Source organism: Melanotaenia boesemani, chromosome 12, assembly GCF_017639745.1.
Source record: "Melanotaenia boesemani isolate fMelBoe1 chromosome 12, fMelBoe1.pri, whole genome shotgun sequence".
Lineage (NCBI taxonomy): Eukaryota > Metazoa > Chordata > Actinopteri > Atheriniformes > Melanotaeniidae > Melanotaenia > Melanotaenia boesemani.
In genome coordinates this window covers 17901320-17921997 of record NC_055693.1, presented here as the reverse complement: position 1 = coordinate 17921997, position 20678 = coordinate 17901320, and the positions used below count along the sequence as shown (strand labels likewise).

The following is a 20678-nucleotide window of genomic DNA, read 5'->3' as shown; positions in this document are numbered from 1 at the left end:
ACCCCCAGTGTTTCAAGCTACAGTCTTCATTCTAAAGAGACTGGAGGAAGAAGAGCAGCTCTTCACTTCGGGTTGACGGCGCTGCGATGCTGCTGCAGGGAGGACCCTCTGCTGCACTTTACTGCTTCTTCATGTCCTGGAGCCAGCTGTGGTGCTCTCCTTCAACCTTGACACGAACCATGTGATTAGGACAGACGGGACCGGGGAGTCTGTTTGGGTTTTCTCTTGCGTTGCACCGACAAATCAATCCGGATAAGTAATGTAAGTGACGGCTCTAGATTCACGCCTCTACTGCTCTGTTTTAATTTTAGAAGCGCATTTCTGGCGTGAGGGCACCTGTGGTTGGGAGGCCTCTGCTAAGCCATAGGGATGTTATATATTAAATGACTTACATCGCATTTACACTCATTTTCAGATTAACAGTGACAGGCGGAAATGAATCACTTACTGTCTTTTCATCGAGAAGTCTGTGAGTGATTATCTGAACTTCTGAACCTGGCCCTTCTTTTTTTCTGTCTGAGTTGTGAGAAAACTGGTTTATCCTACATAGAAAAACTCCTGTCAATTTCTGGACTTTGCCTTTGAGAGATCACTGAACTAACTTCCATCCATGTGTTCGGCACATCAGCTGCCGATGACACAGTTACCGCAACTATCTCCTAAAACACAAAGTCTTCTTTTAAGACGTTTTTTTGTTCTTATTTTCAATAGCAGTCAATTGTTCCCCAGTGATGTCTCAGAAAGTGAAATGTAAAGTAGCCAAAGGACAAGAAAGCAGAAACAATGGCTGCAAGTGTCATGCAATGTAGCTATAAGGTCTAACTGAGAGAGAAGTGTGATAGACCAAGAAAATGATTCTCTGAGGCTCCATAGAATTTACAGGAAGCTACTGACTGTTCTGTTGATCAAACAATAACAAAATGGCACCCCCCCCCCCCCCCCCCCCCCCCCCCCCCCCCCCCCTCCCCCCCCCTCCCCCCCCCCCCCCCCCCCCCCCCCCCCCCCTCCCCCCCCCCCCCCCCCCCCCCCCCACCCCTTTTTGGCATGCGGATGATGGCTAAAAAAACCAGCTAATAACCAAATGGCTTGTTCACGCCACTCCAGTCTACTGATAAAATAGAAGTGATAAATAAACATGTGTCGGAAGCAACATCCCTTTGCTTTGCTGTCATAATTTCCAAGCAGATGTTTTTAAACTACACTGAAAAAGATAAATCAACTGCGTCAGCCTGAGTCCTACTGCTACCACAAAAAATTATGAGGCCTTTGCTGGGGAGGGGGTAAGTGACATATCTAAAACTTCGATCAGGCTCAGGCTGCATGAAAGATGTACTGTGTTGGCAGGAATGAGATCCTGCAGCAGCATGTTTTAGGAACAGGGATGACGGTACTTTATGATAAGATCAGATAAGTTAGATTACCTTGTGGAATTTTCTCTGATAGCTGTTCTTTTTACCCCCAAAAAGTAAGTCTTCGTGTCATAGTAAATGTTCTGGTAATGCAACAAATAAACTTCTTTCATAGTTATTGTTATATTCCAGAAGAACTGCAGAACTCTGCAAACTCGTGAAAATCAAAAGAGGCAACTTACACGTTTGCCAACGACTTGTTAAAGAGAGCGAAAGTCATGGAAACTGAATGCCGATATTTGTTGGGCCAAAATAAGAGGGTTGAAATTTGACCACTGGCTTGATAGTTTGTTTTTTCAGGCAGTAATCTAAGAGGTGAGAGCAGATTTGCTTCTTTACATGCTGGCTTCTGTAAGAAAGCTGCCACCAGTTTTAGCCAAAGCGAAATTACAACAAACCTCTTGCTAACATGCCAAAAAGTTTTGTTTTAAAAGAAAAACAACATCATTGCATGTTTTATTAGAGACTTGCTCCACCTGATAATGAACTGAATATATATATATATATATATTATATATATTAATGGGGTTTATTTAGCTTTTATTTTAAGTGCTGTGCGTGAGTTGAACCTATTTTTGCAGAATAGGAAGACCCTCCCCCAAAATGTGTGCATGTGACTTATTTGTTAATGTGCATGCAGGAAAATAGACTACTCAGAAATAATGTTTGACCTCTAGTGGTCTTCAGAGCAAATGTGAACTGTAAAAATTGGCGGCCACGTAGTCGATTTGTAACACAAAAACAAGTTACTCTTAAAACCACATGCCAGCTGGAAATGACTAAGTTTTGGGTTGGGGACATGTTGTGTGTTCAGCAACCAGTAAATTGAAGGTAAATGCGTGTGTTAAGTAGTGTTATTTCTATCTTAAACCATGATTGTTTTTCTATTTATCCAACCACAGAAGTAAGAAAGTTTTTTTAGTGTTAAGATATGTGTTACTGACAGGAAAAACCAAACCAATGGTTGAAAGTGCTGACACACCCCAACATCTTTCATGAAGACTTCTTGTTTTGACAAAAAATTTAACCACTTTGAACAACATAAAATTAAACTCTTCCAACCTCAGCTTACCTTGAACTCTACAAAGTCAAAAGTTATTGAGGTATAGCTTGGCTTGTAAATGCCTAAAGATTCCAACAAACTAAGCCTTTTTAAATACTTTGTCAAACTTTGTTAAACAATAATAAATCCAAAGATGTTTCCTGCTTTTGGAAAATTTAGTTCAATTAGTTTCCTAATTTTGTTTTTTAAACAACTCTGAATAACAATAATTTAAACAATGAAATATTGTGTTATAATGGTCAGTTATTATTTTCTGCCATAGCGATAGTTTCCTCATTTTGTAGGCACTAGTCGCTTGGTTAAAGACACAATGCTGAGTGGTGTAAAGCTTCCTTTTTTTAGTCACTATCTTAGCTCTAGATTTTCATGTGACCCTGAGATAATGAATCAGACAAGTCTAGTGGAAGCTCAACAGAGCGCACACACCAAGGTAATTGAAACAGCTACTCGGAACCCATGAAACCACAAAGCCAGCGGTGTCTCACGCTCTGCATCTGTTCACATACAAACATGTAGACACACATCCAGACACACCCCTGTACTGTGTACAGGTTTTTTTATTACATCTAGTCATTTATTTAACTATTTCACTTAGTTTTATTATGTATTAAGTACTTACATTTCTTTTTATTATCCTCTTAAATTGTACCATTTGTTGTCTATTGCGTGTCTTCTTGCTGCTGTTGCGCTGCAATTTCCCCGCGGTGGGACAAAATAAAGGTTATCTGAATCTGAATCTGAATCTGAATTGATGTCACTGGCAGCTGCATAACTACTTACTATCACCTCTTACATTGGTTATTGTAAATCAGATGTGAGAGAGGAACGCATGCTTTCACAGGCTTCTTCATAAACACTTTGCTTGTGTGAAATAGATTGAACTCTGCTTCTTTGTTTTGAAGCTGAATCTTCTCCACTTTTATAGTAACAAAGTTTTGTTTTCTGTAATTCAGAAAAGCAATTCTTCTGATTCAACAGTTTCATTAATAGCGCGAGTTTCTCAGAGTGTTCATGGTGTTACTATGTCTCCCTTCTCTTACATTAGAGTGGAAAGGGATCCACATTTTACCCCAAGACTGAACCTAATATGGATAAAGAGACATCTGGATACCTCTTCGATGAATAATATGTTCAGTTAATGATGTGGATTTAACATCCTCTCAGTGCAACCAGAGAAAAGGCCATTTGACTGGACATGGATGCCATCTGTGCACATGTAACCTGATAGAGTAAACACATCTGTGAATCATAAGTGAAGACATTCCAGTCAAACTTCACACTGAGGCATGACTAGTTAAAGGAGGAATTATAAAACATCTTTAGACAGGTGAATTTAGGAGCTTAATGTATTTACTTGATGTCACGCTAAATATTCATGGATTCTTCTTCTGTGATGAATGTCCAAGCCAGTCACAAATCAGAACAATCTGACTATAATGTGGTAAACTGAAAGCAGTAAAACAGCTGCAGCGGTTCTTGAGTGCACAGCTGTGGGAGCATCAGATCACATCTGTTAACAGAGACCAGTGAGATCACTGTGTACACCCACACTAGTTGCTATGGTTTCCCATTTCCACAGGAGCGAGATACGTGCTCTGTGATAAATGTGGTTTCTTAAAGAATGCAGAATAAAACCATATCATGAAAGCCTGCTACAACACAGTTATTATTTCTGAAAACACAGCACATAGCCCTAGACATGTTACATTTTTCATCAAAATGGGGCAGACAATTGGATCATTTTGGAAGTGTCTGACCTTTTTCTAACTTTTTGGCGGGCTTCCAGATGGTTCTGTGCAACAAACCCATCTGGCATGCCAGGTCAGCAGTTTGGATAAATTAGTATAAAATTTTCACACTCCATGTATACATTTGGCATTGTTAACCTGTAATTTGTTGTTATTTGCTGGGACACATCAGGGATAAGGTAAAATCAGCATCAGTCATGACTTACTGAGTGGGCTGGATTTTAGTCTCTCAGCAGCTGCAGTCTGTATAGAGGTGACTGCACAAGAAAAGGCGTTCATGCAGTTTAACTTTACTTTCATTCTTATCTTGATGGTTTGATGAATATTTTAGTGCAGTGACTCTCACATTTAAAGAGTTGTATTTGTATTTGTGTTCGGGAGCGCAACAAAACATCAGAAATTGTGTATGTGTATAAGTTTTTCTCTTGACTTGTTTACATTTTCCTATGAGACTGAGTTGGAAAAACTAAAATCTGTGTTTCTTCAAGAAGAAAGAACTATAAAGTTCAATTTGCAGGTCAGCAATCAAAGGTTTGGATTATAAGTTGTTTAGTGTAATTGGATCATTGTATTTGTCTTGAGATAAAAAAACAGACAAAGCCTGCAAGATGTATTATAAAGTGTTTTAGGAGTGTTTTAAGTACATGTCCATGCTGCTTCAGTACTTTTTAGATACTAAATATTTTGTAGCTCTGCTCTTTAGTTGCAGGTTTTTCATTCTCTGTGTTACAAACTCCTTGCATACATGCTTGCCTTTATCTGGCCTTGTGGATTTGGGTTTTCTTGAGGACAGAAGGTGCTGGTGGTGATGGACCTGCACCTTAAAGTTGATTGATGTACAGGTATTGAGGATCTGTTTAAACAAATCTTTACTCTCTTCCATACACGTGTAATAACATTCGAATTCCCTTTAGGGCGAATGTGACCAAAATGTTCTATTTTACTTCATATGCTTTTGTTTTCTGGCTCTTTATTGTAGTTTCATAGATGGCTCCATTGATTCACAATACAAAACTCAACTCTGTTGTGTTTTAATTCAAGTAAAATTTTGAGATTTGAGAAGATGTAAGTAGAAATGTTTGGCATTTCAGTTAGAAAGTCGCTGATTGAAACCTAAACTGCCCACATTTCCAATATGACTCAGCTTTGCAATAAACACGTTAAACTCCTGCTCAGAAGTCTAAATGTGAAATGGAGGCTCACTTTAAGGACTACAGTTTGTATTTGCATGTCACTGGGCTTTGTTTGAGAAGAAGTTTTACAGTTTGGTCGTCAGTTTTAACATCTGACCTCCTCTGGAGGTCTTTGTGTAGCTGATGAGGACTCACAGTGCTTCCCTGCTGAGAAGTAAATGGGTTACAGAAGTCCACTGTGTCGAGGAGAAAGCTGTGGAGAGGAGTTCCTCTCCCTCCTGAAGAAATTCCTTCATTGTGGATTTTTGCTTTTGGTATTATTTTTAGGGTCTGACTTCTTTACTGTTCAGTCTTGCTTTCTTCTTGTCCATTGTCATGGTTTGATAATGTGACGTGACATTAACACTGAAACTGGTTAAGGTAAAAGTTTAGATCAAGGGAATTTAAAAGCAAGCCTTAAATGCTCAGCATTAAAGGTACAGTGTAAAAATGACTATCTAGTGGTTAAAATGAGCATAGAAATTACTTTAAATGCTAAGCACAAATGTAAAGGAATGGGGGTCGTCGGTGGCCAAATTCTTCCAGACATAAACATGGTTTTATCTGCAAGTTGATCCTCAGGTGCAGCAATGTCTGCACTGTCGGACACCATAGAAAAAATGGTGGCACAAGTATGGCAGCAAAATAGTTTCCAAAACAAGATTTTTCTCATTTGTTGATTTGTGTTAAGTGCACACACGACCTCAAAGTAATGTGTTGAGGAAAGTTCATGAATACTTTTACAGAGTAGTGTTGCTAATCTCATCTCACTAGCTGCTAGTGTGTGTCACCCATGAAACACAGCATCTCTTCCTGATTGTTAAGCCTCTGAGAATGTGGGTTTAGAGGGGACGCTGGTCAGCCAGCTAAAGTCGGAGGGAACAACTGCTTTACTGAACAACTTTCAAATAAGATTGTCTGCTTCAGTGCTTCTTTGTTCTCTGCTGAGAATCACATTAACTCATTTGATGTTTTCTATTTGGTAACAAAGTGTAACTTTGCTTTTAAGAGACTGATTGACAGATTTAATCATCAGGCCTGTGAAATGTATCGACTTGTGCAGCTTTATGTTTCTTGTGTTACTAGCAAATACTGTATTTAAAAGATGATACAGTCTAAATCTGAGTCAGGCACAACATGCTGTGGATCTTCATTAAATGTCTCTGGCTTCTATAGACGCCCTTTAAAAGGATATTAGTATCTTTTATGAAATAAAGTGCTTCTTTTTATTGTTTCTTTCATTGTTTAGTTTATTTAGATGTTTTGCAAGCTATGCTTTTATATGCAAATATTAATCTGAGATATGTCTACACCCATTCGTGGCTGAAAAGGTGTGGAAATCATGCATGGACATGTGCAAAGTTACACAATAACTGATGTTGTTTAAAAATCTCATAAGTATTTAAATTATTTTTGCCAAAGGGGATTGTTGTGGTCTAAATGGTAAATGGTCTGTATTTATATAGCGCTTTTCCCAAAGCTTCACATTCTCACACACATTCACACACTGATGGCGGAAGCTGCTTGTGCAAGGCGCTTAACCATGACCATGACCCATTGTTTGTCTCGAGAACAACTGCCAGTGGAGATTAACTTTCACCCAAGCTGTAGGACATTTTTTAAATCCAGGTTAAAAACATTTCTTTTCTTATGCGCCTATGCATGAAATCTGCATGTTAACTTTTTTTTTTTTAACTGATCTTCGCTTTTAATCATTTTAATGTAATGTTATATTTTATTGTGATTATATGTTGATGCTTTTTACTATTGCTAGATATCTGTAATGCCTTTGTTTTATGTAAAGCACTTGTGAATTGTCCTCTACATGAAATGTGCTCTACAAATTAAACTGACTTGCCTTCTACTAGACTATATATATATATATATATATATCTATGTGTGTGTGTGTATGTGTGTGTGTATAAACCTCTTTTTTCTTTCCAGTGTCTTTGTACAGAATGTCAAAATGTAATTACTGTTTTTGTAGATATCTAAACAACACACACCGTATCTTTAGCAAAGTAGTTCTTTAGAAAATTGTTTTCTTTCAAGTTTCTCTATATTTTTTTAAGTATATAATGTTTTTTAAAAACAAAAAGACCTGTACTTATTTATTTGCCACTGACAATTAAATCCTTTAATCTGTCTGAAGACTGACTTCAATACTTGTCATAACAACCTGTCTGACTACATCCACGCTTTTATTTGTCCGTTTATTCACGCATTCATGAAACAACTGACTTAACTGCCACAATCTGGCAGGAAAACGTTGTGCAGTGAGCAAGTTATGACTCTCAACAAAGGCCCTTTGCCGGAAGTGAACAGGGACGTTGTGGTCTAGTAGTAAGTGTGTAAAACAGGATGTCACTATTGTTCTTGGTTTTTGTAGATAGTAGCAATTGTTGACTGTGTGACTTAACATTGAGACAAATAGGTGTGAGGTTTTCTGGATTTCCTTTACTTTAACAATAGGATGTGGAAAAGATAAAAAGCAACTCGTCTACCAGAAATCAGCACATCATCAGTTTCCAGAGGACATTTTGCACCGTGGCTTTTGCTTGCCTTCACTGTCACTGCTGATTTTTTCACATATGTGCACTGCATTCAACAAGCTGCTTCTCTGGGGCTTGTTGAAAGGTATTCTAACAATGTCAGACAATATTTAACTCAAACAGCAGAGCTGGTCAGGGTGAAAACTAATTCCAGGATAGTTTGTGTACTCCCCAGTATCTTTAAAATGTGTGTTTTTTGCTTTATATATCCTCAGGCTGTTGATCGGTTCCCCCAAAGCCAGAGCTTTAGAAAGACAAAGATCTAACATCACAGGAGGACTTTATAAATGTGAAGTTACCCAGTCCAATCACTGTGAGCGCATAGATTTTGATAATGAAGGTGAGAAATCAATCATTTAATCTATTCATCTATTGATCTGTCTGAAATGATAAAACCCATCTGTGATTTTATTGTCGTGTTGCTACATTTTCAAAGAGGACACAAGTATTGAGAATAAAGAGGACCAGTGGATGGGCGTGACTGTGCAGAGTCAGGGACCCGGGGGAAAGATTGTGGTGAGTCTAGGTTTTATATGGTTGCTCTTTTTGTCTCTTTCTCCTAAATTAGGAACTTGAACACAGATGAATTTTGTCATTTCAGACGTGTGCTCATCGGTATCAGACGCTTTTCAGTGTGAACACTCCCCTGGAGTCCCATGACATCATTGGACGCTGCTATGTCTTCAGTCAGGATTTGACCATCGACACTTCTGATGAAGATGGCGGCAATTGGAAGATGTGTGAGGGCAGAGCCAGAGGCCATGAAATGTTTGGATTATGCCAGCAGGGTCTGGCAGCCACCTTCACCAAAGACTACCATTATGTGGTGTTTGGAGCACCAGGAGCCCAAAACTGGAAAGGTCACTCTCTTATCTAACACTACAAAACCACACAGAGTATTTACCTGTGGAATCAAATATTTAATTATGTACAGACACTGCAGGTTAAACACTTTTTCTAATTCATATCAACATGTACTGTTTTGATCTCTCAGGAATTGTGCGAGTGGAACAAAAGAACAACACTTTGCTGGACATGGGAGTGTATGATGATGGCCCCTATGAAACTGGGACTGAGCAGACTGTACCCGTTTCAGCCCACAGCTATCTTGGTAAAAACTAATTGTTTTGATATACTCTTGGAAATTAGTCAACAATGAAGAAGAAAAAAACAGAGCTTTGAACATGAGAAACATCCCTGGAAAGATTATGTGGCAGAAGTAGTGGAAAAGATTTACTGTCTAACAAATATCTGTGGCCACTCACACTGTCACCAGGTCACCAGTTAGTTACCATGTCAGTGAGCTTACAAGATAAAGCAGCAAAAACAAAAATCAATTTTCAGTGTAAATATATTCTTGCTTTTTTTTTTTCACTATCAATATTTCTTCAACTTTAGGATTCTCTCTCGAAACTGGACACAATATCATGATCGGCGGTGGCCTGACTGTAGTTGCAGGAGCACCAAGAGCCAACCACAGGGGAGCTGTCGTCCTGCTGAGGAAAGGAGACGAAACCTCCACCATGCTCTGGCCCGAACACATTCTGTACGGGCCAGGACTGGCATCCTCGTTTGGATACGACGTGGCTGTAGCTGATCTGAATAGTGACGGGTAGGCAACATTTGTCACTCATAGGGATGGGAATTCATTACTATCAATGCCATTATCAATTCCGCCTATTGATCTGGTTCTTTATTGATTCCCTTATCAATTTTCTATGAGGAAATAAGTATACAACACAGATTGAGTCAGACTGTGAGACTTTTTAATTACTTAGAATCATTGTCAATGTAAAGAAAATGATTCAGATCAATAATATCTTCAAACTGAAATTGATGCCAAAACTACAGATCTGGAAAATAATATGTCACTTAACATAAAAACATAGTAGATGTTTACATTAAGTCAACTAAGAATGCAATAAAATAAAAATAGTCTACTGTATTGTGATGCTTATTAATGCAATAATGCCACTTTAACAGGAAATAAATTCCCCACATGAGATGCAAGATGCACAATTCCTATACCTGGCTTCTGAATGCTTTCTAATAACAGTGTTTTTCCTACAGTTATGTTAAAACAGCACCTGCCTGCTTTTAGACCTTGCTTCATTGTTTTATTAAACAACTAACAGTATGATGTTATTTGTCTTATTTCCACGACTGTGCGTCTTTTCTCCACTGCTCTCTGTATTACGCATGGCCCAATGCGCACACAGAAATTTGTCCCCCATAACTGTTTCAACACTTCACTCCCAGATTTCTTTCATGCTTTTATCACATCAAGATTAGATTACTGCAATGCTCTTCTTTCTGGTCTTCCAAAGAAGTACCTGAACCAGCTGCAGCTTGTACAGAACGCAGCTGCACGTCTGCTGGCAAAGACCAGAAAGAGTGCCCACATTACACCAATTTTAAAGTCTCTGCACTGGCTCCCCATCAGCTTCAGAATTGATTTCAAGATTCTTTTTTTTTGGTTTTTAAGTCTCTTAATGGTCTTAGCCCACCTTATTTATCTGATTTGCTTTTATCTTATGAGCCCACTAGACCCCTCAGGTCCTCTGGTACTGGCCTTTTAACTGTTCCCAGAGTAGGGAGGGGGGGGCAGGGGGGGATTGCTGCTCTTGGGTTGGGGTTCTGGGGGATTTTACTCTCTGTAAAGCACCTTGAGTTGCTATTTTTATGTATGAAAGGTGCTATATAAATAAAGTTTGATTTGATTTGATTGGATTTAACAATGTGCCCAACTTTAGCCTGCTAAAGTCTCCATGAAGCACGTATACATCTGTGGCTACAGGTGGGCTACTTGCTAAATTAATGAGCTGCTAATAGCCTCCAGACAGAGATACAACAGGAACATTTTCACCAGTAGGAGGAAAATCTCTTACTTTTATTGGTCTTTCCAATACAGACATTACAGCTTGTGCCATGTTTCTCAGTGAAATGTAGAAATGCTCTGGATTGCCTCTTCCGGCAACAAACAGACGCTCATGTCTGACATAGTTTATTTGTAATCAGTGAGCTGTTGGACTGATATAGGCATTGATAATTCCAGTGGTGAACGATTCCTCTTTGGAAAATTTAAAACGGCTCCTGAGTGGAACTGGTTTTCAATTCCCATCCCTACTCATCATGTCGAGGAAATGATTTTTCAGCATAGTTTATACAAACACAAAACAGAAATATGTAAAGGTGCTCATTCACCCAGGTCTGATACACTTATATGAATATCTGTATGTTCAACATTTTACCAGTGGCAGCCATTTTTTCTCTTAAATGGTACTGATAAATATTAATCTCTCATCAATTTTTAAGATGGCAAGACATAATTGTGGGAGCTCCTCAGTTCTACATGAAGGACAGAGACATCGGAGGAGCTGTTTATGTCTACATAAACAATGCAGGAAAGTGGGAAAATGTCACTCCTGTCCGTCTAAATGGGACCAAAGACTCAATGTTCGGACTGGCAGTGGAAAACATAGGGGACATTAATAAAGACTCATATCAAGGTAATTCAACTGCTTTAGTACTCCATTTTTTTTATTCTATTTTTTTTAACAGTTACGTCACATAAACAGCTTTGTTTTTTTCTTCTCATGCAGATATCGCAGTTGGAGCGCCGCATGATGATGGCGGAGCAGGAAGAGTCTACATTTATCATGGCTCTGCACAAGGGATCCAAACCAAACCTGCACAGGTTTGGTCTGTGATATTATCAGTTGTCGACATGGCTTTTAACTCATGGGAAAAGTTGGTGTTTGAGCTCCAAAAACTTACTATTTACAACCTGTTTAGCAGGCAGAGAAAGTCATTAACAAGCTAGTTTACTTTTTGGAACAATTAGAAGCTACAGAGACAGATATGAAACACACATAAACCGTAACAGAATTAGGATTAAATTTGTGAGAACACAAACTAGTTGTATTATAATAAAGCAAATCTGAAACATTAACTGCTACTGAGGTAATCAGTTTATCTCGACTTGAGCTGAAAGGCAGAAATCTTTTGCAGCCTAGTTTGACAGATTTCCCAAATGATGTTGTTTGTCCTTTATTGCAGGTCCTTTCAGGAAAACAGCACAACATTCAATTCTTTGGATATTCTCTGGCAGGGAACATGGACCTGGACAGCAACTCTTATCCAGACCTGGCTGTAGGCTCTCTATCAGATGCAGCTTTAATTTACAGGTAACTGTGTCCTTACAAACTCCAGGTGCAAATAGTTTGAAGTCTATCAAAATTTTATTTTTACAACCTCTCCTTTAGGGCAAGACCGGTCATCAGAATTAGTACAAGTGTCATAACATCTCTACAGGAAATTGACCTGGCAGTTAAAAACTGTGGCGACAGCATCTGGTACGTGTTCTGGTTTTATTAACTTTAAACAGCCTTAACAGTCCAATCTTACTGTATTAAAAAATATCCTCTTTTCTCTCCATAGCTTCAATGTCACAGCATGCTTCAGCTACAAAGCAAGCCATGCATCTTACAACTCCCGGCTAAGTACATAACAAAAGATTTGTTGCATAGATACTTAAACATTTAGCTGTTCTTATAAGCACATTTTCGTTTCATGCCCCAGCGATCAGCTATTTAGTCGAGGCAGATGGAGATCGCAGGAAACAAGGGCTGACCTCAAGAGTGATGTTCCTGAGCAAATCCCACACTGAATCGGACTACTTGTTTAATGGCACCATAAACCTCCAGGGCCAAAACCTGAAAAACTGTGACACTATAAAAGTCAGACTTAAGGTATATGATGTTTTTCATATTAGTGTGTGGGTGTCAGGAATAGCTGGATTTTGCCTCCATTTGAATTTCCTGCAGGATATATTTGCAAAACACTAAAGATTTTTTCAAAATTAAAAGAGATGCATTTATATTATCATATATAGTGAACTGGTTCTTTTGATTTGCACAGGACAACATTAAGGACAAGATGCGCAGCATTCCCATTATGGTGTCTGCAGAAATGTCTGAACCAAAACGACCGAGAAACAGAAACGGCCTCCCTCAGCTAATGCCCATCTTAGACATGAATCAGCCAAGCAAAAATGTCACCAAGGTAAACAGAAATTTTTATGCAATTTTTTATTAACACATATGTACGTTTGATCCTTTTAATAACACAGTTTGTATGTTTTTGCTGCAGATCAACTTTATAAAGGAGGGATGTAGCAAAGATCATGTTTGCCGAAGCAACCTGAAGATGAAGTACAGTTTACATTACAGACAAAAGAGTCAGGATCCTTTTCCCTCAATAGAAAGGTTAAAAATCTCAACATTACTTTATTACTTAAAATCACTCAAACTGGGACGATAAAGACCGGCTTGTTACAGTTATATTAATATAATTTATATTAACATTTACTGCTTTGGCACTCACATATGTATACATTTATATTAATATATATTACAAATACTTAATTCTGGAATATAACAAATCATGAGAAATCATTACATAGCTAATAAACAGTTGTTATTGGCCTGTTTCATTCTTTTTCTTCCAAGCTGAGTCTGAGTTAGTGGTTATGTTTATGTGCAGTAGGAACAACATCCCTGAGTATCACCTGAATTATGATAAGAAGGACTTGGCGCTGAAGGTGACCGTTAACAACATGAAAGGTGATGACGCTTATGAGGCTAAGCTTGTGGGACGTTTCCCAGACACCCTGTCGTACTCTGGAGTCCGCTTAGATCACTCAACAGTAAGTTTACTGTACAGCTTCTGTACACTCACTTAAAGCTATATAGTTACATTTGTGCTCATAAATGTTTAGTAATACGGTCAAGTTTACACAACACATCATGAAATGAAGGGCTACTACAATGAGGTGTATTTCAGACATTTGTGTGTTACATGTAAAGTCAGTACTTATTTGCATGTATCATCCGAGGATCATAAATATTTAATCTATTGTAGCATGGCTGGCATGAACAATATAAATGCCAAAAAACCTCAACTTCTTGAGGAGGGCTCACTTCCAAAGCTGTTGCTGATTTTTACTCCGAAAGTTTAATCACTTCTAAATATTAAACATCTGGATGACAGAAGCGGAAACATCTGGTGATGTAAAACATCATGAACATAGCATTTTTTTGTGCATCTTTTGGTTAAAATTAGAGTAAACTTGAGGCCTCTCTAAGTCTGTCATGTTAAGGTTAACAGGAACCAGTTTGGGATGTTTGACACGTGTCCGCCTGACACAGCAATTCTTTGTTTTAGGTGAACGCTTGTTACCACTTAGTGTCCTCAAGAGCTGCAGGATTTTATGCTTCCAAGTGTACTAATTTTGTTTTTGATAGATCTAAAAATCATCCAGATGTTCAGATATATATTTTTTTCCAGACAAATAATCCTTTAAACTGTGATGCCAATCATAATGGCTCTGAAGCAGAGTGTGAGCTGGGGAATCCTTTTAAGAAAGACTCAGAGGTACACATACACCACGTTCATGCATGCTTACTTAGACACTTAGCTATTGTTATTTAAATGTAAGGAATTTTTTCTCTTTTTTGTTCATTTTTTTAACTTAAGATAACCTTTTACATCATCCTGAACACTGATCGTATGACTCTCAACACCACTGACCTTGAGATTGATCTGAAGCTCCAAACGTAAGTACTGCTGTCACAGCTGATGTGAACAGCCTTGGCCATCAAGGAGTAGTGGTCGTGTTGCTCTTCAACAGTAGGATTAGGGGCATTTGTTCAGCTGTATGACCACTACTGCTTGATCCACAAAAGATAGGGGTACTTTATTCCTAGAAAGGGAGCTTAAGTCAATATTATGACAGTAAATTAGCCATTGGAAAAATGAGGTAAAAAAAATCTCTTAGATTGAAGTGGTAAACTTGCCTCACAACTTTACAAGGAAAACACTAATATTCTGGGAAAGTAAAGTCACCAGTACAGGCAAGTACATTTGCAAGATTATGTGGTAATACTAATGCCGCCAGTGATTGTGGATGCAACACAAACATAGATACAAACATAGATAAACTAAAGAGAAAAACTATATACATTTTTTTCAAGAATATTTCTTCGAAATATACAGTTTTATTCTCTGAAACAGTCTGTTTAGTATTTTTATTTTAATTATTTTTTTTTGTAATGTCAGCCCTCCTGCATATCATATTGTGCTTGATTGTGAGTGTATTTTTAATTTATATATATATATATATATATATATATATATATATATATATATATATATATATATATATATATATATATTTACATCTATTTTCAGGACCAGTGATCAAAAGGATATTTCCCATTTGAAAGTTAAGCTCAAAGTGATCATTGAATTGCCTTTGTCAGTCAGCATGTAAGTAAATTGCTGCATATTTTCTTCAGAACTCCTGTCTGACTACACATACTGTACATATATGGCTCATCCAGTACAGCTATGTGAAAATATTTCTGCCTCTTTCCTTCAGTAAAGCCAATCCGAATCATGTCTCTTTTGGAGGTGTTGTAAAAGGCGAAAGTGCAATGAAGACAGATGAAGAGATTGGAAGTCTGATTAACTACACTTTCACAGTGAGCTCACTCATTCCCCTTGTTTTTGTTTTTTGATACTTGTGCTAAATTACTGTTGTCATACCAGTTTAACCTGAAATTATGTGGCTGCAATATATGAATTTCTTCTTCAGATAAATAACCTTTGGAAGTCTTTGGGACCTTCTGTCAGAGCCTCTTTGCACATTCATTGGCCCAAATCTAACAAAGACGGGAAATGGCTTCTGTACCTGGTGAAAATCTCCTCTAACGGACCCGAGAAAATCCACTGCACACCTGAGTCTGAGATCAACCCTCTCAAGCTCAAAGAGGTTGCTTTTTACATATTTTATTTTAAATAAGTACTGGCTCAAAGTTGAGACCGACTCTTACTGCTTCATTTTGTGTTGGATTTATGTATAAAACTATGCCATCAGGAATCCTCTATGTCCCTGGCAAAACAAGACTCAGAAACAAAGGGAAAAAACACTGGCAGCAAAATTTCTTATTCCAAAATCAGAAACAAAGTTTTGGTAAGTCTTGGTGTTGATGCTCACATACTTGATTTATTTATCTATATTTTTATAAACATGCTAATTTGATGTGTAATAGCCTCTTTGCTTCTCATTGTAGTCGTGTGAAAACGAAATCAAATGTGTGGTGCTAAAGTGCCCCCTGCAGGGACTTGACGGTACAGAAATGAAACTGAGATCACGTTTGTGGAACTCCACCTTTATTGAGGTAACAAACTGCAGATTAATTATCTCCCTGTGTATCTACGGGTATGCCATTATAAGACTGGGTCTCAGGATGCCTGCTTTTGTTTTCATGCAGGAATATGCTAATTTTCCCACCGTGCAGTTAGTTGTGAAGGCCTCGCTCGAGCTTCATACCCAGGCTCCAAACATGATCCTGAGATCTCCTTACACAAATGTATGTAGCTCATCAGCTGGATGCTATGATTAACAGGATAATTAGCAGTCTTTAATAATATCTCCTCTGTACACCTGGTTTTTATGACTTTGACATTTTGTAGGTGACAGTGTATGTGTCCCCTGACCGGGAAGTAGCTCAGTACAGTGGAGTTCCCTGGTGGATCATACTGCTGGCGGCTCTCGCAGGAATCTTGATTTTGGCTCTGATGGTGTTTCTGCTCTGGAGGGTGAGTTTAGCTCCTCATATAATACATATTTAATCAAATAAAACACATGAATCCACTATGTTATTATTATTAAAACATTTTCACATCAACAGACTGAATTCACTATAGGTGTAAATTTTAGTTTTTTTTTTTTGGTTTTATAAATGTTTTTTCTTGAATTCATGTAAATATTTAAAGTATTTAAATCTAGATTTTGTCTTTGAAATTAAGCAATATGAATACCTTTAACCTGTGGTTATCAAGATTTGCTGTCAGCTGTAACAGAAAGCTTCAGCTATTCTTCCCACAGACTGAATAACACAGATTATTTTAAAGGGTAATCAAGAGACATGTGAAATGAAGCCTAAAGTGTAAAGAAGTAAGCCATATTACACGGTAATGATGGCTAGAATTGGTGTGTAGATGGACAGCAGGCGTCTGTGCATCATGTAGGTGGCAGAATGATGCACTGAGTTAAATGGAAATTGATGGAAGTGGTGTGATGCATTTTGCAAAGTTTTGTGGTGAAATGTGAAAAGCTGTCATTGATGCAGATATTACTTTGACATGTACCCCCTACTTTAATATTGTTGCAGATCTTATACACCCCACTGTGAGATGAAACATTGTTCAAGTAACATGACAGAATTCAAGGTGTTGCCTCAAATTCCAGATGTCGGTCCAGTGAACAGCTGTGGGACTTCTTGTGGATTTTATCCAGACATTTTACTTTTAACCCTTCTGGCATCAGTCAGAATTTAAGCTAAAATGTTGCTTGAATAAGCTGCAAAGAAGAAATGTGTTTTTTAGATGACATTTGACCTTCATTTCTGGACTGTACAGTGTATTATTTCCTCAATGAAATGTATCATCATCTGGATGATCATTTGTGACAGTACTCTTAACCACTGCACACCCTTGCTCCTCCTCAGTGTGGTTTCTTCAAGAGAGCAACTAAAGAACAATTTGCTGCATATCATCAGGCAAAGATCCATGTTCAACCCTCTGACAAAGACAATCTCTGTGCTGAGGCCTGATTTATCCTCTCTGAACAGGGGTAAAGTCAGCATGAAGTGTGATTATGTCTGCAGCTGCTAGTTAACTCACTTTCTATCCAAACCTGCTGACTTGATGCAAAAAAATTCAACCTGACACATATTGCCTGATGACACAAGTCATTTTGAGAGGTTAACATAAAAATATATTTTACCTATATTCAGCTTACAAGGAACTCTAATCAGAGACAGTGTTTCCTCTGTGTGAGAGGACAAGTAAATACTCATTAAATAGAAGCACTCTGAGGGCACAGACCTCCACCAAGCCAACGATTGTGGGTATTATTTTTGAGTTAGAAGCTCTAATGACAAAATTATCCCTATTGACCAATAGTAAAGATTCATTAAAAAATTCCTGGATTCAGGCAGTGATCCAGATCACCCACAACATCTAATCACTTATTCCATTTCTGAGATTTCCTGAAAATTTCATCAAAATCTGTCTGTAACCTTTTGATGTTGCTAAAAGACAGACAGACAAACCAGCCCAGCCGAAAACATGATCTCCGCCTTGGCAGACATAATAAGGTCCTTGTGCAATATGTGTCCCTGAATTTTAACAAGAAATTATATAAATTAATGCATTTTACTCTGCAAGTTTCTTTTTGTGCTCTGCAGACGCTTCTCCTGTCATCATTCCTGCTACTCAGCTTTTAAAAATACAAAGCATGCTTACCGTTCCTGCACATGTATGTTCTGTTGTGCACAGTTTGCATGAATACTGCTCAGCTTTAAATAACTGGGGTTTAAATCTCTCCCCCATCCAGTGTGGATTCTTCAAACGCTCCAAACAAGATGACAACGTGCCTCGATACCATGCAGTGCGGATAAAAAAGGAAACTCTCGAGTACAAAGATGGAAAAGCCAAACTTGATCCTTTTGAAAAGAAGCAGTGGATGACGAGTTGGATCGACAATGAAAGCTACTCCTGAATTTTTGGTTTGGATTTTCCAAAGATGCCTTGCTTTGTTCCAAAAATACACTGAACTTTCAGTTTGTGAACATGGTGCTTAGCTTTTTTATTTTAGTTAACTCATTCCAGGGATTAGTTGGATTCAAGGTCTTGAAATTTTACACTGTTTAAATAATGAAATATTTTTTGTAAGTGCTGTGTATATATATATTTGAAAACTTCTGCACAATTTGTATTTATTTTTGATAAGGAGATGCAATGCAACCAAAGCCTTATGTAACAAATTTACTGCTGTTTGTAAAGCCTAAAAGTCTGTGCAAGGAAGATACAACTAGTTCAATGTCATATGAATACATATATGTTTTTTATACGTGTCTTGGTGTGTTGAGCTTAAGTACTTTCCAACAAAAAGGCTCCTTTCTCAGCTTGAAGTGACATTTTGGTACACAATCATGTCAAAAACTTGTGCTTAAATTATTTCTTTCCTTGTGTCTCATTGTTGTGGCATTCAGGTAGCACCCACTGTACTGTAGATCATCACTGAAACCACTCTTCTTGTTCAATGACGAATCTAAAGAAAAACGGAAAACAAGTTGAAAGTTTTTTTTTTTACATGTAATTGTTGGTCTTAATTGTTGAATTGTGAAATATAATAAAATGCTTAAACAATCTGTTTTACTAGTTGTATATAATGTGTGCAGTTATAAATATAAACAACTATTGTTGATGCAGATTTTCGAACTCTAAACTATATAAACTTAAAATTAATGTTAGATGTAGTTATTTTTAGGCAATATTTGTATAGTGAGGAAGTGTGTGTCCCAAGTGATCAAAATATTAAGGTGTGCATAGATATTAAAAAGCTTCATTATGTTATGTAAAACAGTCCAAAAAGAGATGTTTGCCCATTTTCCATGAAAAAAGTCATGAATTTTAACTTTTTTTTTTCTTCTTTATTAAATTGCACAGCTTTTCACCATCTGATCAACAGAAAAAAAATTAGCATGTCTACACTCATTCTGATGGTTTCTGTAATGGATGTTGTTTCTGCTCATGCTTGAACTATGTAGGGGTTAGGTAACACAATGACATACAGGAAAGACTTGAAAAATGCAGCAAAACAACTGAACTGTGAAGGATTCGAGGTTTAAGCTGAAAACTCCTAAAAGAGTTACAGATTATTGAGTACCTCAATGGTCGAAAATAAGCTGTTCAAGCAGATATTTGATCAAACCTTCTTTGTTGTCCTTTTCTTCTTTCAAAGCAGTACACATTGTGAGTGTTTAAAGCATTACAATCATATTAAATCTTTTCGTCATGTAAACACACAACCCATCAGATGTTCTAAAGTATGTAAAGTCACAATTTTACTTTAAGGAACATTTTTTTTAAAAAAGTTTGTTGTAGACTGGTCAGCCTCTGCCCTTCCTAAGAGAGGTTTTCTGAAATGTTCCTTTTCATCTGGTCAAGTTACAGAATTATTGCAGTTGTCAAACTTCTCCAGTTGTTTTTTTATTTGTGCCAATTACTGTTGTCCCTGCTCCAACTTACTTACTGTTACTGTAATCAAATTCAAAATTAGCTAATATTTTTTTTTTAAATTGGATTTGTATAATTTTATTAAAAAAAAAAATCATTGCATTTATTGCATGGTCCATTTCATAACTGTGTACATAGCAAATATTATCACCTATAAGAAAACCAACAGATAACATCAAGTCTTCTGTTTGATTCACTTCCACATGAGGTGACAGTGGAGAGGAAAACTATCTTTAAACAGGAAGGAAAATCTCCAGCAGAACCAGAACCAGGAATGGGGGTAAAATGTCTTGACTGGTTAAGGGTTGGCGAGGACTAGCTAGGAAATAGTTGGTTAAATAAAAAACATAACTCTTTACCATGGATAGCTGCTGAGAAAGGAAGGAGAAACACAAATTAATCTAGAATAAAGACAGCAGAAAGGAGCCCCAGTTTGTCATGGGACGTCCCCCAGCAGCCTCAACCTAGCACAAATAAAGGGGATTACTATGAAGCCTAATTTTAGGTAGAGACAGTGTCTGCTTTCTGAACCCAAACAGGGAGCTGATTCCACAGAGAATGGCCTGATAACTAGAAGTTCTGAC

At 37.6% G+C, this 20678-nt stretch overlaps 1 protein-coding gene across 3 annotated transcripts; it reads left to right on the top strand.

Annotated features, from left to right (window-relative positions):
* The first annotated feature begins 22 nt into the window (after positions 1-22).
* Positions 23-19226, top strand: itga6a (integrin, alpha 6a). 3 transcript variants are annotated; one of them, XM_042001950.1, is made up of 26 exons: positions 24-261; positions 8160-8284; positions 8381-8460; positions 8546-8804; positions 8939-9055; positions 9343-9556; positions 11260-11453; positions 11547-11641; positions 12004-12131; positions 12210-12299; positions 12385-12446; positions 12526-12695; positions 12865-13008; positions 13096-13211; positions 13489-13651; positions 14293-14379; positions 14482-14561; positions 15196-15273; positions 15386-15488; positions 15602-15778; positions 15884-15979; positions 16080-16187; positions 16281-16379; positions 16483-16608; positions 17520-17644; positions 18410-18547. In XM_042001950.1, coding segments are annotated over exons 1-25 (3018 nt in total). In that variant the 5' UTR covers positions 24-259; the 3' UTR covers positions 17625-17644; positions 18410-18547. The 3 variants fall into 3 exon arrangements, with proteins under 3 accessions (XP_041857885.1, XP_041857884.1, XP_041857883.1); XM_042001951.1 differs by lacking the exons at positions 17520-17644; positions 18410-18547 and adding an exon at positions 17184-17511 and having other exon boundaries at positions 23-261; XM_042001949.1 differs by lacking the exon at positions 17520-17644 and having other exon boundaries at positions 18410-19226.
* The last annotated feature ends 1452 nt before the right edge of the window (positions 19227-20678 follow it).

Excerpts from the sequence above, each read along its gene's own strand:
- itga6a (XM_042001949.1), top strand. Across the intron at positions 12,132-12,209 it reads GATGCAGCTTTAATTTACAG|GGCAAGACCGGTCATCAGAA; the intron begins GTAACTGTGTCC and ends CCTCTCCTTTAG. Across the intron at positions 14,562-15,195 it reads ATTGATCTGAAGCTCCAAAC|GACCAGTGATCAAAAGGATA; the intron begins GTAAGTACTGCT and ends ATCTATTTTCAG.